Source organism: Chrysochloris asiatica, unplaced genomic scaffold, assembly GCF_000296735.1.
Source record: "Chrysochloris asiatica unplaced genomic scaffold, ChrAsi1.0 scaffold00106, whole genome shotgun sequence".
In the NCBI taxonomy this organism is placed as follows: domain Eukaryota; kingdom Metazoa; phylum Chordata; class Mammalia; order Afrosoricida; family Chrysochloridae; genus Chrysochloris; species Chrysochloris asiatica.
The window spans coordinates 2,324,077-2,349,814 of record NW_006408624.1 but is presented as its reverse complement, the minus strand read 5'-3'; the positions used below and the strand labels follow the sequence as shown (position 1 = coordinate 2,349,814).

Below are 25,738 nucleotides of genomic sequence, written 5' to 3'. Positions count from 1 at the left end.
GACCCTGCTGGTTATTTAAAACACCGGTGGCATAGCCCTCAGAATCACAGCAACTCAAACCACCACAGCACGACAGACAGACGAGTGGTGGCCGTTTTTATCCCTAACACCAATCATAAGTTCTAACATATAGTTGTTGCTGTAGTTAGTGCTGTTGAGTTGAGTTCCAACTCATAGTCACCCTGTATAGGGTTTCCAAGGAGCTGCTGGTGGGTTTGAACTGCTGTGCTGACCTTATAGTTAGCAGTCCAATGCTTATCCTTCAATGCCACATATTGAATTGAATTCTTAAGTGTGTGTTTCCACCTCTTGCCCATTTGTAGACATTTTGGTAGTTAAACTGTATGTTCAATTTTGTATTTGTTTTTACTTTTACCATTATGTTGTAAACAATTTTCCATTTTGCCACATAGTTTTTTTTGTTTATGTTTTATGTTTTATTGTGAATTATGTGAATGGTTTACATGGGAGAACATTAGTTTTACATTCATTCATCCTGTCATATATCGTTTCATTGCTATGGTTATAATCCCCTCATGCATCATCAACCAACCAAAGGGTATACACTACAAGCCTGCCCCCTGTTTATCAGCACACAGCCCCTCTCCCTCTCTGTGTCTAAAGTCCCCAACTGCTCCATCTCTCCACGTCATTGTATCTGCCTCCATCTCAGACATCACTGCTTCTCTGGGTAGGGTCCTGCTCTCCACTTTTCTCCCTTGATGGTCCCAGGGACCTCTGCTCCTAGCCTGAAAAGCTAATCACTCCCCTCCTTGCTACAAAACATCTACCTTTACATTTCCAACCCTCACAAGCAGTCCTGATAACAGTTATTCACTATTGTATCACAAGAGACCCATTCGCGTTTCATTTCATCAGCCCGTCCTAGACAGATTGTATACTACTCAGTGTGGAGATTCTGCCTTCCTTCATGCCCTCTGAATCTAGGTTCCCTCTTGGAAGCTTGTAAGCCAGTCACTTCTTGCCTTTGTATCAGATTATTCTTTTTTCCTCTTCTTTCTTCTTCTGGTTGAGCTCTGATTATCCAGTCATTGAAGCCAGGTCAAGTGGGTGTTATCTGCAAGTGTGGGTATTCTTGTGCATATGCCTTCTTATCAGCTGGAAGCTTCACTGTCCACTCTAGTCCTCTGTGGCTATGTCACTGACTCTGGGCCCAAGAGTCCCCAGGTCTTGCCACACTGCTGGCCAACCAAGTCTCCACCCGGGTTCACAGAAGTCCATTGAACATTGTAGGGCTTAGCTTGCAGCTTCATTGCTGTTTTTCCCTCACTTCCCTTTATTGGTGACGAGTGTGGTCACCAATCAGAGCGTGTATTCCTATTGAATCTTAGTCTTAGAAGGGGGTTTACACTGAGGGGACCCGACCACTTGCCTTGATGTCTCCTGGGCAAGCAACTTGCTTGTTCTTGTAGTAACAGTCAGTCTGCCTTTGTTGTTTTGTATTTTTCTTGTAGGTCTTTCTTTCAAGAAATATCTTGTGTTCTACTAGCTGCTCCAGACTGGTCTGCTCATCCTTTCAAGTGGGAATTTTCCATCTCTGAAGATCTGGATGTGGTTCAGGCTTCCATCTATAGTCTTATGTAATGTAGAAGCTCCGCAGGAAGCCTCCTTCGCTGGGCACGTTGTAGCCCCATTTTAGGTGTTCCAATCAGTTATAGGCAGAAGATAGACTTCAAGCTTTCTATGGTGATGTTTCTGGTTGTTCCTTTCTCTCCCCCTCCAGCCACATAGTTTTTATAGTGTTCTTTTAACATGTGTGCTCACTGTCAACTTGACATGTCTCAAATTACTTAAGCATTCTCCTAGGAAAAACTTTTCTAATAGAATACACAGAGGTAGAATGGTCTTTCTGGTTAATGAATTCCCAATTGCTGAAGGTTAATTTGAAGACTAGGAAATGCTTGGGAGTTTTAGAGAGGATTTCAGCCCCAGATGAGAATTGAATCAAACATGCTTTTAAAATTCCCCCACGTTCCCTGAAATTTGGTAATTCTCTTCTGTTTTGTGACCCCTGTATGTGAAAGGAGCTCTGGTGTAGTGTAGTGGTTATGAATCGGGCTGCTAATCTCATGATCAGCAGTTCAAAACTACCAGCTGTTCTGCGGAAGAAAGATGAGGCTTTCTGCTCCTGCAAAGATTTACAGCCTCAGAAACCCTGTTCAGGGTTGCTATGAGTCAGAACTGACTCCACGGCACATAGCAACAACAACCTAAGTGAATGTGAACTTTCTGTGTGTGACAGCCGAAATTTCATTCCAATAAAAAATGCTTCTCTCACAATATAAAGGGAGGCTGTGTAGGATTTATTTTATTTATTTATTTAAAACTTTTTATTGTGAACTGGGGGAAGGTTCACAGACAAGATCATCAGCTCTAGATTCTGTAAACCATACTGGTTTCATCTCAGTGATTACAGTCCCCTCCCTGCAACAACATTTATCCTGTTTCCTCCCTGTTGCTACCCATTTACATCTTTTTTTCCCATTCAAATCTTATATTTCACAAATGAACAAGGCAAAAATATTTGATGTACACTTACAAAACAAAAAGAATATATGCTCATTTAAATGTCCAAAGGCCAGCCAGCCTCCTGCCCGCAGGCAGACAGCCACCGTCTTTGCAGTCACTGGAAAGCTTTTGAGGAACATATTTTTATGTGATCAGTCACGGAAGATTGATGAAGTAAGTTTGTAAGTTAGATATAAAACTTATCAATATCTTACAGGAAACTAAAACTAAACTTTTGAGGTTATCTTTTCAACTGAATGAAATAATATACATTTTAACTAGACAAAAGTAATTTCCAATTTATTAATCTTCTATATGTTAAAATCTGAATTTAGGTTCAGATCAATTGTAAGTTAAACAAAGGTTTAACTTTTCAACCAGTGGTTGGTGAACTTTTTTTTTTTTTTTTTTAACTTTTTATTGGGAATTGAATGCAGACTTACAGAGCAGATCATAAGTTTTACATTAAAAAATCATATATTTTGCTACTTTACAATAATTGGCAATCCCTTCCATATACCAACAGTTAACAGTTTTTACCTTTATTCACTTTAACATTGCACTCCTCTTTGTGTCTCCTACTATCTTCATCTTTCCTCTTCTAATCTCCCTCTTTTTTATATTGTCTGCCCTCTCACCCATGATAACATGTTATGTACCCTCTAGCTTGTGAATCATTTTCCCTCCCCTCCACAGTCATCAAAGATCGTTTCTTAATTTTTAAAAATCATAACGGATCTCTATTAAACTTTTATTATGTTTCTAGCTGCTTTTTAAAAAAGTTTTTATTGTGAATTGAATGATAGTTTACGTGGGAGCACATCGGTTTTACACTCATCATTTTATGGCATTGATTACAATCTCCTGCATCATTATTCATCTATTCTGGTTTTTTGTTTGTTTGGGGGTGTACACAAAAACATGCAGGAATATATAATCATTTAATGATTTATTTTACTTTTAATACTTGTATATTTGGATTGCGTTCTGGGTGGTGTTGTCATGTATGGTAATCTCAGGTTGTTTTCAGTCCAAGGAATCCCATTAGCATTTTCTTGTAACATTGATCTGGTCATTAAAAATAGCTTTAATTTCTGCTTATTATTAATGTACTCATAATAATCCCTCCTTCAAAGACAAAAGTGGAAGTCACTGTACATTTTTGAAAAATAAATAATGGTTTCAGGAAAGTGCAGATATTTTCATCAATATGGACCTCTTCAGTTAAATATAAGAGAATTATTTTGGGAAGAAAGGGGCAAATTGATATAAAGGTAACTGACGGTGGTCCCCAGTGTAATGATTTTTTATTTCATTGAAGTCTGTATACTCAGAAAGTGGCATGTACAAAGTTCATACCATTGGTGACTGGGAAAAGTGGATGAGGAAGTGATGGGGTACTTCTGTAGCTCTTGGTAGTTTCATTGTTTTCATAGTTGCCATTTCTTCATCTTTTCGTGAAGCCGTTCTATGTTCTCTGGCTTTCTACATTGCCTTGTCTGGTATAGGTTGGCACCAGTGTATCTCTCTTTCTTTAAAGGCTGGCTTTCATGGTGCTAGACTTGGTTGTCCAATAGCCTTGCTTTCCTCTTACCTCCCACTTGACTGTTGTCCACATTTAGTCAGTTGGGTATTTAATAAGTATTGCCTATGAATCAGCTTGGCTTTGGCAGGTTATCAGATTGTTGATTTAGTTATGTGTATGTGCAGACATAATTATCCATCTTGTCAGTGCTTTGATTCTATTGCATATTTTATGGATTTGATTCTATTGCATATTTTCCTCACTAGGGTGAGTGAAAAGGTGTTTGGGACACAGAATTTAAGGAGGCCACTCATCTTTAGAGTCATACAAAGCCCCCTGCACTTGTACCTTAAATTTTGCTCCTGTGGTGCATTTTTTGCCCCACCCTGGGGTCTGGCTCTATATAACCAGGTCACAGTTTTTTACAAACACATATTATATTTTTTAATGACTTCTATATAACAACTTTCATTTAGAACAGGTGTGGTTAACATCCAGCCTGTGGGCCACATCAGGCCCACGAAATCATCTAGATGGGTTCTGCCAAGGCAACCGCAAGGTCCACCTATCACATTGTTATTGTTGTTAAATGCTATCGAGTTCAGTTTAAAATCATAGCAACCCTGTGTTAATTAAATGTTTGAGCAAATATAGCAGGCTCATTTTAAAGCATAATCTGTGATAGTCTGCTAATATTGTTATAAATTTTGGCAGAAAAAAGGTTCCTTAAAGGAGCTCTGGTAGTGTAGTGGTTACAAATCGGGCTGTGAACCGCAAGGTCAGCAGTTCGAAACTACCAGCGGTTTTGCGGGAGAAAGAAGAGGCATTCCGCTCCCGTAAAGATTTACAGCCTCGGAAACCCTGTGCAGGGTTGCTATGAGTCAGAACCGACTCCACGGCACTTAACAACAACAACAACACCCCTGATTTAGAGTATGCTTTGACTTTACTTCATCTGAGCAAAAACACAGGTCAAGTATTATTTCAAGAAAATTAATACCATGCCTGAAGTAATTCAGCAGCCCAAAGTTTATCCATAAACAATATTAACCAGAATTTTGGGCCATGTTATTTAGGTTAGCAGTAGACCTGTTGTACTTCTGTTTTTCTTTCTTTCTTTTTTTAACTTTATTTCTTACCATGATATGACTTGTCATTAGATATTTCCTTCTAGCAGAGAACCCCTTGCACAATTAACAGTTTTGGTAAACCTGACTACTGCTTTGATTGATGCTGTGATGTGTAAACCACATGACTTTGACAAACAACTGGTTAGAAAATTAACGCAACTGTACTCAATTTATGTTGCTCCCAGCTTAGTGGGACAAATAAAATTCCCATCGTCCTCACACTGCCCCTGAGAAGTACTTTGGAGATGAATGGGAGGGAAAAAGTGGCGGACCTCTGTTTTTCCCCACCATCCCATACACTTCAACCAAAATAGGTCCTGATGTATCTGCTCTGTGAACTAGCTAGTTGTGTAAAGGTCTCTGTGAAGGAGACTCATTGAGAAGAGGAACTAGCAGCAGATGTGGAGCTAGCTGTACAAGCTAAAATATCCTGAGCCAAAAGATACTTTTTTTGCTTCCTCTGTTCCCACTCTCTTAAAACCAGTCTTTAAAGTAGCCTCAAACGTTAGTGTTCAGGGCTCCTTATGGAACATTAGTCTCTGTTTTTATTTCGTCTTAAAATGTTTTCATTCTTTGTTTTTAGATGCCAGTGAGAGCAGGTGCCAGCAGGGGAAGACACAATTTGGAGTTGGCCTGAGATCTGGGGGAGAAAATCACCTCCGGCTTCTTGAAGGAACCCCCTCTCTCCAGTCATGTTGGGCTGCCTGCTGTCAGGACTCTGCCTGCCATGCCTTTTGGTGGCTAGAAGGGATGTGCATTCAGGCAGACTGCAGCAGGCCCCAGAGCTGCCGGGCTTTTAGGACAGACTCTTCCAATTCCATGCTGGTGTTTTTAAAACAATTCCAAACTGCAAATGATTTGGGCTTTCCACCTGAAAGTGATGTACCACATCTTCTGGGGCTAGGTTGGAGCAGGGCATCTTGGAGGAATCAGAGCCCACCCAGAGCACCACTCATACCTGCTGTATCTTCCAGTGACCAGCAGAGCTTAATCAGGAAGCTTCGGAAGAGAGATAGTCCCAGTGAAGTAGTTACACCTGTAGTCACCCAGCATTTTATAAAGAATGACTCCAAGGAACTAGGTGATCTGACTACTGGTGACTCTGCAGAGGTAAGCATATTATGAAGAAGGAGCAGAGTTGCTGTGACAGCTACTCCAACATTTGGCATACAGAGCAATGAAGCTAATGTGTCTGGGCAGTGCTCATAGGCTGAGGAACGTATGTATGAAGCAGCGTGGTGTCATGTTAGCTGATGCTGCCTAGAGCTGCAAGGGTAATTTTGACCTTAGAGATGTTCACTCTATGTAAGTCTGACTATTGTTTTGGTAACAGCAGAAAGCTGCTCATTATCTAGTCTAAGCTGGTTCTTGGGTACAGGTAAGTGCAGCTGTGTGGGTATTAGTCTCCACCAGCACTTCTACAGTGTTTTCTGCCAGATTACAAACACTTGATTGATGTGGTTGCAGTCAAATTGTCCTTGTCCTCCTCCATCTCCGGCCTGTAAACTCATTCCTTATGAGGTAGTTCTATTCCAGCCTGAATTAACCAGATTAAGACCTGACCTGCTGAGCTGGCAGATGGATGTGGCCATTAGTCTAGAAGCCTCTCGGGTGAAATCTCACCAAGCTTGTGTATGCACATGGAGTTACCACCAGTAGAGTTTGTTCTGTTTATTTTGCTTCTTCATTGTCGATCTTCCTGGGCAAATGATTAAAAGGAATGACTCACTCTATGCCCAGTCTCCCTTGATTGCTGTGATTTATTTTTGTATTTGTTTTGTCCTAGTTGTCTCTGTCAATTTGAAGCCAGAGTGGGAAGGCTACTACATGCCAGGCGCTGTGTGTGCTAATCATTGTACTGTGTCATTTTGATTAATTTTCATAACAGTATTTCCACATAAATATTATTAGCCCTGTTTTACTGATGAAGAAACTGAGGCTCAAAGCAGTTAAGCAGTTAACCTTTGATTTTGCAGCTAATGAGTAGCATAACTGGAATTGGAACTCAGATTTAATATTAAGGAAAAAAATCTATCAGTGCAAAATGGAAGTTACTGTAATAGGTTTTAATATGCCTATAAACATTTGTGGGAACCTATATGCTCTGGTAGTGTAGTGGTTATGAATCGGGCTGTGAACTACAAGGTCAGCAATTCAAAACTACCAGCTGCTCCACAGGAGAAAGGTGAGGCTTTCTGCTCCCGTAAAGATTTACAGCCTTGGAAACCCTGTTCCAGGTCGCTATGGGTTGGAACCAGCTCGTCAGCACTACTACTACTGCTATTACTATGGCAAGGATTCCTGTTAGCATAGTAGATTACGTATTGGGCTGCTAACAGCAAGGTCAACAGTTTGAAAATACCAGCTACTCCATGGAAGAAAGATGATGAGGCCTTCTGTTCCTGTAAAGATTTACAGATCATATACCAGGTTGAGGACTAAGGTGCACCTGACTCAAGCCATGATATTTTCAGTACCTTGATATGCATGCAAAAGCTGGACAGTGAATAAGGAAGATCGTAGAAGAATTGATGCATTCGAGTTATGATGTTGGAGGAGAATATTGAAAGTACCATGGGCTGCCAAAAGAACAAAGTGTTGGAAGAAGTACAGCTAGAGTGCTCCTTGGAAGCCAGGGTGGTCAGACTCTCATACTTTGGACAGATTGTCAGGAGGGACCGGTCACTGGAGAGGAATATCATGTTTGGTAGGGTGGAGGGCCAGAGAATAAGACGAAGACCCCCAGCGAGATATATTGGCAAAGTGGCGCAGCATCAGTGGGCTCAAGCGTGGCAACAATTGTGAGGTTGGCCCAGAACTGGGCAGTGTTTTGTTCTGTTGTGAATAGGGTTGCTATGAGTTGGTACTGACTTGATAGCACCAAACAACAACAACATACCAGGTTGCTGTAAGTCAGAACCGACGCCTCGGCACATAACTACCAACTACCATTATGTTAGGTCTCTAAGGTCTAGAAATGCAAAGGTAAACAAGACTTATTCTATGCAGTCAGGGAGTTTATAGTCTAGTTGGGACTCAGACATGAATGGTGGTGGTGGTGTGCTATGGAGTCAGTTCTGACTCATAACGACCCTGTATACAGTATGGTTTTCAAGGCTGTAAACCTTTATGGGAGCAGAAAGCCACATCTTTCTCCCACAGAACGTCTGGTAGTTTAAAACTGCTGACCTTGAGGTTAGCAGCCCCATGTATAACCACTACGCTACCAGAGCTGCTTGAGACATGAATATAGGTATTTATAATAGTGTAAATTATTGCATTAATAGATTTATGTACATAGTACAGTTATTGCATTGTTTTTAAGTTCTGTTGAGTTGATTCTGACTCATAGCAACCCTGTATAGAGTTCCCGAGGAGTGGATTTGAACCACCAACCTTAAGGTTAGCAGTCCAGTGCTTATTGTATATTGCCAAACCAGGACTCCCCCAATACAGTAGGAACACAAAAGAGAAAGTGATCCACTTGAGCACTCGTGAGTGTGTATTTGTAGAGAAATCTTATTTTTTTGAGGAATGTTACAGATTTTCATAGGTAGCTGTATCAGAAAGTACTTAACTGAGCATCAACTGTGTACAAATTATTATACTAATAAGTCACTATAAATATTTTAGTAAATGTTGTTAAGTGCTATCAATTCAGTTCCACCCTGTATAAAGTTTACAGGAGTCCTGGTGTGGCATTGTAGGATAAGCACTGGACTGCTAACCACAATGTTGGTGGTTCAAACTTAGCAACTGCTCCATGGAAACACTGTTTAGGGTTGCTATGAGTCAGAACCAACTTGACGGCACATAACATAGGGTTTCCAAGAAGCAACTGGTAGATTTGAGCTACCAACCTTGTGGTTAGCAGTCCATTGCTTATCCTACTGCACCACATGGTTGTTGTTAAGTGCCTTCAAGTCGATTCTGACTCATAGCGACCCTGGATAGGGTTTCCAAGGCGTGGCTGGTCAATTTGAACTGCTGACCTTGTGATTCAAACCCACCTTGTGGTTCGGTGCATTATTCCACAGTGCCACATCAGGACTCCTAGTCCACACTAGGACTCCATTACAGTAAATAAGATAAACTAATTCTTGCCCTAATGGAGCTTACACTGTGGAAGGAAAGCTTGTTGTTAATTGGCATTTATTAAGTTACGATTCATAATGACCCTACAGAAGGAAACACTGCCTGGCCCTGTGCCAACTTCACAGTTGTTATGTTTGAGCCCAATGTTGCTGCCACTGTGTCAGTCCATCTCACTTAGGGTTTTCCTCTTTTTTGCTGATCCTCCACTTTACTAAGTATAATATCCTTCTCTAGGGACTGTCCTTTCCTGGCAATGTGTCTAAAGTACCGGAGGAAGTCTTTCAGTCCTCGCTTCTAAGGAGTATTCTGGCTGAACTTCTTCCAACATAAATTTGTTTGTGTTTCTTAGCAGTCAATGGTACTTTCAATATTCTTCACCATTACCATAATTCAAATGCATTCTTTTATGGTCTTCCTTATTCACTGTCCAACTTTATGTGTGTATGATGCTATCGAGAAATACAGTGGCATGGGTCAGGCATACCTTACTCCTCAAAGTAACTTCTTTGCTCCTTAAAACTTTAAAGAGGTCTTTTGCCACAGATTTGCCTAATGTGATACATTACTTGATTTCTTTCTTTTATTGTGAATTGAGTAAAGGTTTACAGACAAGATCATTGGTTTTATACTCAACAAATCATGTGCTTTGTTTCATTTCAGTGATTGTAGTCCCCTCCATGCAACAAGTTATCCTACTTCCTCCCTGTGGTTCCTATTTCCATTCTACCCACCTTCCCATCCCTTCTCAACTTTGTCCTTAAGTAAATATTGCCCTTTTGATTTTGAATGATTGACCATCCCATGGTGAGCATACCTTACTAGTGTTGTTGTCCCCTCTATATACATATCTACTGTTTGGTCGAAAGTTGGACCATGAGGGTGAGTTCCTTTCCAGACCTGAAGGGTGGTCGAGGGTCATAGTCTCAGCTTTCTCCAGTCTTTTTTTGATTGGTAACCTGGGTCTTTTTTTTTTTTAATGTATAATTGCTTTGTTCTATATTTTCTCCCATTCTATCTGGGACCTTCCAATGTAATCCATTTCAGAGCTGTGGTAGTAGTAGCCAGGCACCATCTAGTTCTTGCATCAGAGTCATAGAGACTGATATTCACATGATGTTCCTTCCATTAGTCTGTTGGACAAATTGATTCCAAACATCTTCAGTTCTCATCACTCTTCTTTTTCCACACATGGAGAGACCAGAATTGCATCTTAGGTACACTCAACTGCTTGGATCACAACAAACTATGAATAACACTGAAAAGAATGAGTACTACAGAACACTTAATTGTGCCCATGAGGAACCTCTACATAGATCAAGAGGCAGTCATTCAAACAGAACAGGGGGGGGATATACTGTATGGTTTAAAATCAGGAAAGGTATGCACCAGGGTTGTATCCTTTCACCTGATGCCATGTTCTTCTTTATATAATTCAGCTTCTTGGATTATGTGCTCAGCATATAGAATGAATAAATATGGTGAGAGGATGTTAATAGTTTGTTATGATCCATGCAGTCGAATGCTTTTGCATAGCCAATAAAGCACAAGTAAATATCTTTTGGATATTCTCTTGCTTTAAGCCAAGATCCATCAGACATCAGCAATGATATCCCTAGTTAACACATCCCTTTCTGAATCTGGCTTGAATTTCTGGCAGCTCCATATCAATGTACTGCTACAACCGTTTTTTTTTTTAATTATCTTCAGTAAAATTTTACTTGCATGTGATGTTACTGATCAATGAATTTTTGCATTGCTTTGGGTCACCTTTCTTTGGAGTGGGCACAAATATTGATTTTTTTCCAATCAGTTGGCCTGGTAGCTGTCTTCCAGATCCTTTTGCATAGACAGATTTGATGCACTAGACCTTAAGATTGAAGACTAGAAGAGTAGTGGGATGACATCAAGAACATCATACAGGAAGAAAGCAAAAGATCATTAAACAGACAAGAAAGAGAAAAAATGGATATTAGAAGAGACTATGAATTTGCTCTTGAACGTAGAGAACCTAAAGTGACTGGGAGGAATGATGAAGTAAGAGAGCTGAAAGGAACATTTCAAAGAGCAGATTAATAAGACAACATAAAGTATTATAATGAAATGTGCAAGGACCTGGAATTACAAAACCAAAAGAGAAGAACATACTCAGTATTTCTCAAGCTAAAAGAACTGAAGAAAAAATTCAGACCTTGAGTTGAAATGTTGAAGAATTCTATGAACAAAATATTGATTGACATAGGAAGCATTAAAAGAAGATGGAAGGAAAGAAAGTAGACATTAAAATTAGCCTATAAAGAAGTAATAGAAGGAAAGTTTAAGTTGATACTTGATGTACAAATAGAATTTAGGAAAGAAAACAGTAAAAGAGTATTGCAGACAGAATAACCATTTCAGAGTTCATTAGCTGCCTTGTTATTGTGTGCCATCAAGTCAGTTCTGACCCATAGCAACCCTGCATGTTTCTGAGAAGTGGCCAGTGGGTTTGAACCATCTAGCTTGTGTTTAGCAGTCCAGTTCTTATTCTACAGCACTACACCAGAACTGGAAATTGCAAAATCAAGAAATTGATACAGTGGTCTTGCTGAGCGAACAGAGCAAGAGAGTTACTGGTGAAAGAAGAGACTTGAGAGGTATGAAGAACCTTGAGGTTTTAAGATAATTGGTCTTTATCTTAAGACCAGTGGGAAGTCATTGAGTTTTAAGGAGGGGATCACATAATCAGATATATTTCTGTGTGGTGAATAGACTGGAGAAGGCAAGATTACATGTTGAGAGATTAGGAGGCTATTGGGATTGAATTGCTAACCTTGCAGTTAGCAGTCCAGTGTTTATCCTTTTATGCCATACCAGGACTCCAGGAAAGGTGACAGGTAATAAATAATCCCTAAGAGTGGGTTCTCAAACTTTAGCAAGCAATAGAATCACATGGAGATCTTGTTAAAAACAGATTTTGCTGGGTGCTCCAATTTGAATTTCTGATTTAGTAGGTTTGTAGTGGGGCCCTGAGAGTTTGCATTATTACTAAGTCCTTGGATAATGCTGTAAGGCTGGTTGAAGACCACACTTTGAGAACCTTTGCTTTTTAGGGCAGGAGGTTAAGAGTTTACTGCACAGAGTATAAGATTAGTCTTAGACAGGGGTGATACCTCTTTCACTGTGATGTTGTTGTTGTTAGGTGTCATCAAGTCAGTATCAACTCATAGCAACCTTATGCACAGCAAAACGAAACACTGCCCGATCCTGGGCCAACCTCACTATTGTTGCCACGCTTGGCCAATCCATCTCGTTGGGGGGTCTTCCTCTTTTTCTCTGACCCTCCACCTTACCAAACATTGTATCCTTCTCCAGCGACTGGTCCCTCCTGACAATATGTCCGAAGTACGAGAGATGAAGTTTGGCCATTCTAGCTTCCAAGGAGCACTGTGGCTTCACTTCTTCCAACATGTATCTGTTGGTTCTTTTGGCAGCCCATGGCACTTTCAATATTCTCCTCCAACACCATAACTCAAAAGCATCAATTCTTCTATGGTCTTGCTATGGATACAGCAAGGATCATTCCCACCCCCTCCATACACAGAGTAGACAGGGATGGGCAACTTGGACATTTGGCTACCCAAAATGGGGGCCATACAAAGGCAAGAAGTGACTGGCTTACAAGCTTTCAAGAGGGAACCTAGATCCAGAGGGTGTGGAGGAAGATAGAATTTCCACTGAGTAGTATCCAATCTGTCTAGGAATGAAATGTGGATAGGTCTCTTGTGATACAATAGTGAATAATTGTTATCATGACTGCTTGTGAGGGTTGGAAATGTAAAGGTAGACTAGTTGTAGCAAGAAGGGGAGTGATTAACTTTTCCGCCTAGGACCGGAGGTTCCTAGGACCATCAAGTGAGAAAAGCAAAGAGTGGGACCCTACCCAGAGAAGCAGTGATGCCTGAGATGGAGGCAGAGATGATGATGTGGAGAGATGGAGCAGCTGGGGACTTTAGACACAGGGAGAGGGGCTGTGTGCTGATGACCGGGGAGCAGGCTTGTAGTGTATACCTTTTGGTTGGTTGATGATGCATGGAGGGGATTGTAACCATGGCAATGAAACCATATACGATAGGATGAATGTCAAACCAAAGTTCTCCCAAGTAAACTATCACATAATTCACAATAAAACATTAAAAAAACCCAACAAAACCATATGGAGCATGTTCTACCTAACAAAAAGGGGGGAAGAGAAGGGGAAATAAGAAACAGGAGAAAAGAAGGAAAAACAAAGGTAGAGATTGAAAGCATGAAATTGAAGGGATTGGAAAGAGAAATAGTATTAGGAGGAGAAAGAATAAATATACAGGGGTGGTGGGGTGGTGGGATGGTAGCCAAACTGGAAAAAAACAATAGTGCAGCTGTTGAATCCAGAAAGGAGACAATTTCGGGGGGTTCCTACAAGCCAAGGAGTTCCTGTTGGCCTCAGGTGTTATCTATGTTCAGGGCAGTCACTCTGGAAATAGCTTGTGGGGGTCTTTGATGGAGCAGGTTTCAGTGTCTGTTAGGACCACAAGGCAGCTGAGGACATGGTGACTGATTAAATGCTGGTCTGGTGGCTCTGCAGTTTGTGTAGGTCTGGAGCCAAGCCTGCTTGAATCCAGGTACCAAAGTATGACTCCCAACCACATGGTTCCAAACTCCCAGAGAAGCAGGTCTGCATTGGGGATGAATGCGGGTAGGAGCTGGCCACCTCTATGATCACCAGAGGAGTTTGGGAAAAAAGAAGGAATCACACCTTTCCCATCACCTGTGTGAATCTGCTCTGCCAGGCCACCTTCTATTGCAAAAGCTTCTCACAAGATGGTCATGTTGCATCTGGCCAGCCATTCACTAGTCAGTCTCCTCCCATCGAAAACTCAATCCACTTCTCTAACCTTTCCTCTGAAGATCAGAACTCCCAAGTTCTCATCTGTGTCTGTTTCCTTTAGTCTCTTGTGTCTTTGTTGTAGATGGTCTGTGTAGTGTGTGCCTAGTACACCATCTTGCCAGAAGTCTCCAGAGTCTTTTAACTGTTGGCTCTTCAGGTAGGATGTTGGTTGAAGAAATTTTGAGAGCCACATGTCAAAGTCATCAGTCAAGTAACAAGAAGGGTTAGTAAATTGACAGATGACCTTTATAGTGAGAGTTAAAGTGTAGTGCAGCTTTGATGGCAAAGGAGAAGTTGCTGCCCATCTTCCAGCATGGAGTGTAGGTCTACTTCCAGCTCATTTGCCTCAGTCACTTTATCTCGTTTCTGGACATGTGCAGATATGGTCATATGCTTCTGTTTTTTGGGCATCTTCAGGGATTATCTGTGGACTTAATACTTAGATGGGTATGTATTTTGGTATTTTTTATGCTTTCTGAATGCCTCCAGGTAGATGTGATCAGGAAATGGGCTTCCCTTTTCACTGTTCTTCCTGAGAATTTTCAAGATACCACTGTTGGTCATTTTGACATAATTTAGGATTTAATTTTCGGCTTATTTCCTTTTTTGTCTGCTTGTCCCGCTCCACAATTGCCGTTTAGGCCTTTTTTCTAGTTGTAAACTGTTCAGGGCTGGCTGTGGCAGTTTGGTTTTAATTGGAAACTGTCTCTTTAAATTTCTAGGAGATCTGTGAGCATGCGTAGTAGAACCCTCCAAGGGTGGGGCTGGGGTGCCCACTAGCTCAGGCACCCCTATAGTCACCAGAATGGAGGTGACAGATAGCAAGGGATCAATGAACAGCTACCAAAAGAAAATAATGTCCACGCCTTTATCTCTGCAGTTCTGCCAGAGGTGTCTTTGGCCGCTCTGATCCTTTCCCAGCTTGGTCTTACCTGGACTAGAAAGCAATAGATTTCTTGCTTCTGCCACAGATTCATCCAGCTATAAGCCTTCCTTCCAACCTTCTAAATATTCCTTTATATATAGTCAGAGTTCTGGGACCATCCCCTGAGCCTGCTTGGTCGGGTATTCTGTGTTGTTGTTGTTGGAGCTCTTTACTACACATCCACCCAATCTGCCATCTTGTTTGTTCTCTAAAAAGTTTTTTTTAAGAAGATGAGAGAGTAGTGGTTTGGAAAGAGCATTAGGAGGGACAGCTAAGAAAATAACAGCTTGTCTTCAAACCTGAAGTATGGATAGGTCAGCTTCACAGGTATGTGACCTGCCCAGTTGAACTAAATGTTGAACTTAGAAAAAAGTCCCACTCTTGGTTTAATGCTCTGCTGCTACTGTCTTGAAATTCTTAATTTTTTAGTAAGGCTCCCTGCATTTTCATTTTACATTGGGTCCTGAAAATTATGTAACCTGTCTTGTAGGGGTATAGGGAACAATCTGTGATGAAATGACAGAATATAGGAGACTTTTTGGTTATGCAGTAGAAGCTCCAGATAATTCAAGGGAAATTTTGAGAGAAAGTAATGGAAGGTAGGTCTTACTAGAGAAGAAATAAATGTCATTATGGGAATAAAAGTTCTAGTGTGGTAAGTGCATAACAGTTGACTTTTTCACTTTACCCCACCTCCTAAAACAACCCCCAAAACAAAGACAAGCTCTTCCAGTTTCTTTGGTGAAATGCTACCATGACCAATTACAGGGTAATGTGAAGTTACTGAAAGCAGAATTAGGAGAAATATACATAGTTGGCTCTTGTGAGTTGGCTCCATCACACTGCAGGATAATTACGCAATAAAATAAAAATGCTGTTGTTGTTAGATGCCATTGAGTCAGTACCGACTCATAGCAACCCTATGCACAGCAGAACGAAACACTACCCAATCCTAGGCCAACCTCACAATCCGTAGTACACTTGAGCCCATAGAAGTTGCCACTGTGCCACTCCATCTTGTTTGGGGTCTTCCTCTTTTTCTCTTACCCTCCACTTTACCAAACTTGATGTCCTTGTCCAGTGACTGGTCCCTCCTGACAATATGTCTGAAGTATGAAACAAAGTCTGGCCATCCTGGCTTCCAGGGAGCATTCTGGCTGTACTTCTTCCAACACAGATCTGTTGGTTCTTTTGGCAGCCCATGGTACATTCAATATTCTCCTCCAGTACTATAACTGAAATGCATCAATTCTTCTACGGTCTTCCTTATTCACTGTCCAACTTTGGCATGCAAATATGAGGTTATTGCAAATACCATGGCTTGAGTCAGGCGCACCTTACTCTTCAGACTGACATCATTGTTCTTCAACACTTTAAAGGTCTTGTGCAGCAGATTTGCCTAATGCAATACGTTGTTTGACTTCTTGGTGGTGCTTCCATGAATGTTGATGGTAATCCAAACAAAATGAAGTCATTGACAACTTCAGTCTTTTCTCCTTTTATATGGATGTTATTTATTAAAATGGACCAGTAAAATTAGAAATATGGTAGATTTAGGCCTAACAGTCTCATAGAAGATTGTGAAAATTCATACTCGGGATGCACAAATTTCAGGTGTACAATGAAAGGAAGATCCTTGGGTTGTGTTGTCTGGGGAATTCTTATTACCAGCAGTGGACAGTGATAATAAATTGCTACTCGTGAACAGGATTTCCAGAGCTTTGTGAGCTAATGTGGATGAACATAGGAGGAGGAATATTGAACTTTAGGCCCCAGGAAAGGGATTAGGTTTTTGCTGCAGGTAGTGCTGCACAGACATTGCAGTTTGACCTCACATGTTGAGTACATTGCTAACAAATGAGGCAAAATGGGTCTTAACTCCTGGTCCAGACAGGTTTTATTTGTTCTTAAATGCCTTATTTAGGAGCTTGATTGTTATTTAGAAAACCAGGGAGAGTTGTGGAAGGGTGGTAAGATCATCTTGTGCATTCAGAATAGTTAACTGGTAGGCATTTCTTTTAGGAGATTTGGAGTTCAGACTTCTGCTTGAACTAGGGAAAAGACTAGAAATGCATGCATTGCAGATCCTCTCCTAATTAGGGATGACTAGCCAGCAGCACTAGTTTCAAGTTTGTTCTATCTTTACTAAGGTAGGCCAAGCAACTTTGCATCCAACGTGGGTGAAATTGTATCATAAATTGCTCTTTTCTTGCCTGGAAACTCTGCAAAGGCATTGGATTGTCAGGATGCATTTTTCATTCTTTTGGAAATATGCATATATTATACTCAAGAACAAGTGCTGTGCGGTGTGGCAAGACCTGGGGACTCTTGGGCCCAGAGTCAGTGACATAGCCACAGAGGACTAGAGTGGAGAGTGAAGCGTCCAGCTGATAAGAAGAGAGGGCATATGCATAAGAACACCCACACTTTGCAGATAATACCACTTATCCTGGCTTCAGTGACTGGATAATCAGAGCTCAACCAGAAGTTAAAAAGAGGAAAAAAAAAAAAAGGTATTCTCATACAATTTGATGAACTTGACCTACACCTATGGAAGCAGTAGCTCAAAAGAGGGAACAAGTCCTTACAGCAAGAATCATTCCCATCCCTTCCACACATAGAGTAGACAGGGATGGGCAACTTGGACATTGGCTACCCAAAATGTGGGACGGGGGGCTACAAAGGCAAGAAGTGACTGGCTTACAAGCTTTCAAGAGGGAACCTAGATCCAGAGGGCCTGAAGGAAGGTAGAGTCTCCAGTGAGTAGTATTCAATCTGACTAGGCAGGGCTGATGCAATGAAATGCAGATGGGTCTCTTGTGATACAATAGTGAATAACTGTTATCAGGACTGATTGTGAGGGTCAGAAATGTAAAGGTAGACGTTTTATAGCAAGGAGGGGAGGTCCCTAGGACCATCAAGGGAGAAGAGCAGAGAGCGGGACCCTACCCAGAGAAGCAGTGATGCCTGAAATGGAGCCAGAGATGATGACGTGGAGCGATGGAGCAGCTGGAGACTTTAGATCCAGAGAGGGAGAGCTACTGTGTGCTGAAGACCTGTGGGGTATGGGGGAGGGGATTGTAACCATGGCAATGAGACGATATATGATAGAATGAATGTAAAAACTAATGTTCTCCCATGTAAACTATCACATAATTCACAATAAAACATTTAAGAAAAAAAAAAAAAAAAGAAAGAACAAGTGCTGTGGACTTTTTGCACTTCCAGAAGTGGAAAGAAATGTCACCAATCTATTCCCCTTTTCAACATACAGAGGAAGAAGTTTGTAAACTCTGTTCAATTTAAACTTTGCATTCTTTCCGCACTGTGAACCTCTGAATTGTTGGCAGGACAATGAAGGATTATTGTTTGGGTACTGGAATTTACCCTGTGAGTAGTTCAACTAGTGGCAATTAATTGTTGTCTGTCCTGCTTTATGAAAGTGAAAGAATACTCTCTTTGAGCGTACAAAATAAAGATCATGTAAGGTTTGAATTTAGCATGGCAGAGGTGTTCCTGTCTCTATCTCCATCTCCGTATTTCCAGTCAATCTTACAGCATTTCATTCTGTAAAAAAAAAAGCCAATGCCTCTCTTTGTAAACAGGACTGGGATAAATGAGCCAGTCATGTGGACACCTTCCTGTTGCTTCTTTTTGACCAAGGAGAATGCTTGTGTTGACTCCAATCGGCCTATATTTCTTATTAGAAGATAGATGAGTGGTTTGTGGGCAGCGACAGAGAGAAACCCAAACCTACTGCCATTGAGTTAATTCTAATAAATAACATTATAGACGAGTAGATCTTCTCCATAGGGTTTCTAAGACTAAATCAGAATTTTATATAACCAAGGACAGATACCCAGGCAAGTTCTGTTTTTCTTGAATTAAAAATGTATTTTTTGTGTACGTGTGGGGGTGACAGTGGTGGTGGTAGGTGCTGTCAAATAGATTCTGACTCATAGCGACCCTTTGTATAACAGAATGAAACAAGGCCTGGTCCTATACCTTCCAAACAATTGCTGCTATGTTTGAGCGTATTGCTGCTGTCACTGTGCCAATCCATCTTGTTGAGAGTCTCCCTCTTTTTCACTGACCCTCCATTTTATCAAGCATGATGTCCTTCTCCAGGGACTGGCCCCTCTTGATAATATGTGTGAACTATAAGAGATGAAGTCTGGAAATCTTGGTTTCTAAGGAGCATTCTGGTTGTACTTCTTCCAAAACAGATTCGTTTGTTGTTCTAGCAGTTTATGGTACCTTTAGTATTCTTCTCCAATACCATAACTCAAGTGCATCAGTTCTATCATCTTCCTTATTGTCCAACTTTCACATGTATATGAGACTATTGAAAATACTATGGCTTGGGTCAGGCACACTTTATTTCTCCAACTGTTATCTTTGCTCTTGAACACTTTAAAGAAGTTTTGTGCTGCAACCTATTGGAATAGACTGGGTGGCAGTGGGTTAATCTGTCTCCTCATGTGTAAAGTGCCGTCCAGTTGGTTGCGATTCATAGTGACACTGTATAGGGTTTTTGGGAAATGACTGGTGGATTTGAACTGCTGATATCCCAGTTATCAGGCCAGTGCTTATCCTACAGTGCCACACCAAGACTCCCCTTATGTGTATTCTGGACAAAATGCCTGCAATTACTGTATTTTCTTTTCAAAAGTATCAGTTCCTGTACTACATTACCTTTACATTGTTGTTATTTTCCCCCTTCACTACCCTCTTTCTCCTCTAATCTAAAAATTATGGTTCTTTAATCTACTTAGTCTGGTTTTTACTATATAAAATCAGTTTGAAAATGTATCATTGGATCTTTTTTAAGCTAATTTATGAAGCAAGAGGTCATAGGATTTTTAGATCAGTTCATTCACAAATTCCTGCTAATTGACAGAACTTGAGTCATTAGGGAAGAAAGCCTCAAAACCAACCATCCCTTAGTTAACTCCCACTGACTTTATTTTCCCACCCTTTATGCCCTTCATAGATGGCCTTAGTCTTTCTAAGGAGATCCTGAGAAGACATAGCTTTGTAACTAACTATTGAAAAGAGAAATGCTGCAGTGCTCTCCAGCCTCAGCTTTAGTTACTGACAGTTGGTGTTTTTAAACTCCATTGGCTTTGCTGTTGTGGGTATTCCATGCCTTACTAGGAGGCAGGTTATAAGAAGACACTTTTATTAATGACAATGACAGAGTTTTATTTTATTGTAAATACAGTTGTGTCTCAAATCATGTTGAAAGCTGAGTTTTTGTGAATTGTACTTTAATATTAAGTTGACATGTGGGTTGTTGTTGTTAAGTGCCATTGAGTCAGTTCTGACTCATAGTGACCCTGTATAGGGTTTCCAAGGAGCGATTGGTGAGATTGAACCACCAACCTTGCAGTTCAAACCAACCTTGCAGTCCAGCACATTAACCCACAGTGCCACACCAGGACCCCAGACATGTAGGCAGCATGTGTCTTAACAAGTTGGGCCCCCACATGGACTGTGATGTTAAAGCCAGGATACCTGGGAATATCTTTTGTGTGTCCTGCAGGCTCCTACTCAAAATGGAATAGGTAGTGTGGAGGCTTTTGCTTTGTTATCTTTAATTATGCCATTAACCACTGGAGCTGGCCTGATGGATTTAGAGAGGATAGCTCCAGAGCCAGGAGCAAGGAGGAGGAGGACGAGGAGAAAAGAGGGAAGAGAAGGCACTGGAAAGAGAATGTGAGTTGAAACTCATTATCCTGAATACAAGGCTTCTTTGAAGAAGAAACAGGTGTACCCAACAGAGGCATGATTTTCATGACTTGTAGTTTATTCAGAATTGTGGTAGTTTGTGATTTCTGTCAAGTGCTAGAAAATTTTGCCTAAGAAAATTCCACTCAAGTTTTTATCCCTCTATTGACCTTATACCATTTCCTAAACACATTTCAGGAATGTTTTTGTTTGAAGTAAAATAATTTGTTCCATGTCTGTTTTTCCTGTTTCTTTAAATAATAATTTAAAAGCTTTAGAAAGAAAAATATCTCTGCCTTATTTTAAATATTCATACTTTGACTTACTAATTCTGAACTCTGGGAACTTATTCTAAAGCAATAATTCTCTAACTACTGTACCTACAATAATGAGATGCTATTTAATAAATAAAAAAGTGCATGCAGTCTTGCTAATATGGGGAGAGTGGGCCCTTGTTCAGGCATTAAAAATACATTTTTGGGTTGCATGGCTCTTGTTCCTCCTTTCTACTTCTCCACTTCAGCCACGCTGAATGTACGTTCTTCTTTGGACACCATGTTTGTTTGTTTTTTAAACTTTTTATTGTGAACCGAGTGAAGGTTTACAGAGCAGACCATCAGTTTTACATTTACACAAATCATATTCTTCATTTCATCTCAATGATTGCAATCCCCTGCATGTAACATCAGTTATCCCCCTTCCTCCCTGTGATTGTTTTCATTTAACCTTCTTTTCCAACCCTTCTGAATTTTGTCCTTAGGTAAGTGCTGCCCTTTTTTATCTTAATGCATTTCACGGTGTGTATACCTCACTAGTGATACTGTCTTCCCTATATTTATCTATGGCTTGACTGGAAATTGTGCCACTAGGGTGAGTTCTAGGCCCAAAGGGTATCTAAGGTCCATATTCTTGGATTCCTCCAGTCTCTTTCTGACCAGTAAACCTAGTCTTAGTTATAATTTCGAGTTTTTGTTTTTATAATTTTGAGTTTTATTCTACATTTTCTCCTGCTGTATCCAGGATTTTCTAATGTGATCCCTATCAGAACAGTTGGTAATGGTAGCTGGGCACCATCTAGTTCTTCTAGTCTCAGGGTCATGGAGACTGATGTTCACATGTTCCATTAGTCCATTGGACTAATTGATTTCAAGCATCTTCAATTTTCATCATTGTTCTTTCCTCCACATTGGGAGAAACCAGTTGTTGTACTTGAGATGTCCACTCATGAGCTTTTAGGATCCCAGGACATTGTGGACACCATACTTCTAAGAAACAGCTGTATTGAAGTATAACTAATGTGTCACAAATAGCACCTGTTTTAAGTATACAATTTGATAAGTTTTGACATACATATATACCCATAAAACCATCACCACAGAAAAGAAAATGAGCTTATCCTTCACCCCAAAAGTCCTCCTGTCACTTTATAATTCCTCCTTCTCATCCTCTCTCTTATCCCTAAGCAATCATTGATCTCCTTCAGGTCACTATAGAATGTCTAGAGTTTTTATACTACTAAGACCATATATTGTTGTTAGGTGCTGTGGAGTCAATTCTGATTCATTGTGACCTGTATAGGGTTTCTGAGGAGCAGCTGATGGATTTGATCGTGTGTTTCTCACTCCAGTGCTGATCCAACAGTGCTACACCAGGATCGCTGTCTTCTGTTAAGTTCTGACTCACAGCAACCCCATAGGACAGAGCAGAACTTCCCCACAGGGTTTTCAAGGCTGTAATCTTTACTGAGGCAGACTGCCACATTTGTCTACTGTAGAGCAGCTGGTGGATTCGAACTACTGACCTTTAGGCTAGTAGGCTCGCAGGTAGGTACTCTTTTTTTTTTTTTAAATCAGTTTTTGAGGTATACTTTATGTACCATTAAGCATGTTGTTGTTATAGTGCCAAAGAGTCAATTCTGACTTATAGCAATCCTGAAATAAGGTTTCTGAGAAGCGGCTGGTAAGTTTGAACTGCTGACCTTGTGGCTCAAACCAACATTGTGGTTTTCCTACAGCACCACACCATGACTCCACCTTTAAGCATATACTTAATTAATTTTAGTAAATGTCTTTATAGTGTTGTACTTCTATCACTGCAGTCTAGTTTTATAAAATTTCTATTACACACAAAAATTCTCTTGTGCCTATTTGCCCAAAAGTTCCTTCATGCTATCCCTAGTCTTCCCCAGCAATATGCAGTTAGTGATTTACTGTCTCTATAAATTTCTCTTCTGGACATTTTATACAAATGGAATTATGTAATATGTAGTTTTTGTGCGTGGCATCTTTCATTTAGTATACTTTTAAGGTTCATCGATGTTATCAATAGTTGATTCCTCTCACTTGCTGAATAATATTTGATTGTGTCCGGTTTGCCAGTTTTTTCTTTTATGAATTATGTGTCTAAGAAAGATCTATGTTTTCTTTAAAAAGTTCAATAGTTTTAGGCTTTACACGTCACACCATTTTGACATTTGGTAGTGAGGTTCCTAACTCTGCTTGTTTTTCTCGCCTGTATCTCTTGTGAGATGAAAGGTATAATTCAAGTAAGGGCATAACTTGAATAAAGGTGGTAAGGATGATGACTGTGATAAGTACAGTGACTTGAGTCAGACATACCCTCTAATAATTCAGTGACTCAAGGTGATGTTGTTGTTAGGTGCCATTAAACTGATTCTGACTCATAGCAACCTTATGAACAACAGATTGGAATACTGCTCAGTTCTGCGCCATCCTCACAATCGTAGTTACGCTTGAGCCCATTGCTGCTGCCCTGTGTCCATTCATCTTGCTGGCAGCCTTATTTTTCACTTAACCTTCACTTTAGCAACCATGATGCCCTTCTCTAGGAGCTGATCCCTCCTGATAATATATCTGAAGTATGAGAGAGGAATTCTGGTCATCCTGGCTTTTAAGGAGTATTCTGTCTGTTACTTCCTCCACAATAGATTTGTTTGCTCTTTTAGTAGTCTTTGGTACTTCTAATAATCTTCTCCAACACTGTGACTCAAATACATCAATTATCCTATCGCCTTCTTTATTCATTGTCCAATTTTCACATACATATGAAGCTATTGAAAATACCATGGTCAGGCATACTTTACTCCTCAAAAAGGCATCTTTGCCCTTGAACATTTTAAAGAGGTCTTGTGCAGCAGATTTGTCTAATGTAATACGTCATTTGATTTCTTGAGTGCTGATAGTGGATCCTAGCAAAATGAAGTCTTTGACAACACCTATCTTTTCTCCACTTATCTTGATGTTATTTATTGGTCCAGTGGTGTGGATTTTTGTTTTCTTTATATTTAGGTGCAACTCATACTGAAGACTGGTCTTTGATCTTTATCAGTAAATATTTTAAGTCCTCTTCACTTTTATCAAGCAAGGTTGTATCATCTGCATATCGCAGGTTCTTAATGAGTCTTCCTCCAATCCTGATGCCACATTCTTCATATAATCCAGTTTCTCAGATTATTTACTCAATGTACAGATTGAATAAGTACGGGGAAAGAATACAATCTGGAGCACACCTTCCTTGTAAGTGTATGGATATTACTCTATTACAGACAGCATTATACTTCAAGATAGATTTTGAAATGTTCTTTTTAATGATAAATGTGATGCTGTTGCTCTTCAGTTTGTCATTTGCTTCAGTTTGTTGTTCCTAGCATTGCTGCTGTTGTTAATTGCTATTGAGTCGGTTCCAACTCATAGAGACCCTGTGTGGCATGTCCAAGGAGCGACTGGTAAGTTTGAACTGCAGACCTTATAGTTCAAACTGACCTTGCAGTCCAGTGCTTTATCCCACAGCGCCACACCAGAACTCCTTATTCCTGGCATAGTAAACCATATTATTGTCAGATTCATAATGGCCAGTATCAGTCCATTTCAGCTCACTAATGCTTTTAGGATATTGATCTTTATGTGTTCTATTTCATTTTTGACAGCTTTTAATTTTACTAGATTCATACTTAATTCCAGTTATTAATGGATGCTTACGCCGTGTTTTTTTTTTTTTTTTATTTCATCACTTTGAGTTATGCCCAATCAGCAAATGGATGTCCTAAAAGCTTTACTCCATTTGCATCATCATGGTCAACTCTACTTTGAGGAGGCAGTTCTTCTCCAGTCATATTTTGAGTACCTTCCAACCAGAGGGGCTTATTTTCCAATATATCTGACAATATTCTGGAGCTATTCACCATGTTTTAGTACTCAATATTCTGGTGCTGACAATGTTCTACTACTATTCATACGGTTTTCAGTGGTTAAACATTCAGAAGCCTCTCCTTCTTCTGAGTCTGTCTTAATCTGCAAGCTCAGTAAAATCTATCCACCATGGGTATACCCTGCTGGTGTTTAAAATACCAGTGACAAAGCTTCCAGCATCAAAACAAACATGCAACCCATCACAGTACAACAAACTACAGACAAGTAAGTGGTGGAACTCAAGATATATCCTCCCCTACTCCTAAATGGTGGATTGGGTATATGTGTAGTGAGGCGCTTGGTCAACAACAAAACGGAACAACCGACCAAGAGGGCTCACGAGATGGTGTTGGCACTCTGAAACAAATATAAAGGTATGTTTGGAGGGTTTACAGCTTGGGAATTTGCAGGGAATTCAGAAATCCATTGTTTCCTGGATCAAGACACTCAGCTGTTCCAGGAGCCGCCATCTTGGGAGAGCATATCTTGAGTGTATCAGGATTGATAGTATCAGGAGAGAACATCGTGATTGTATCTTGATTACATCAGGATTGTATCAAGATTGACATGGAAATTTAAAGTGACAGTATCAACATAAAACCAAACAGCCACCACTCATCTGTCTGTTGTGCTGTGGTGGATTGAGTTGCTGTGATTCTGAGGGCTATGCCACTGGTGTTTTAAAGAACCAGC

The 25,738-nt window shown here is 40.3% G+C and overlaps 1 protein-coding gene across 1 annotated transcript in view; it reads left to right on the top strand.

Annotated features, from left to right (window-relative positions):
• KIAA0319L (KIAA0319-like ortholog) overlaps positions 1 to 25,738 on the top strand; it is a 200,221-nt gene that overhangs the window by 79,172 nt on the left and 95,311 nt on the right. Inside the window, exon 3 of the mRNA XM_006867522.1 lies at positions 5,768 to 6,294. Coding sequence (XP_006867584.1) covers positions 5,768 to 6,294 — 527 coding nt within the window. The remainder of the gene's footprint in view (positions 1 to 5,767; positions 6,295 to 25,738) is intronic.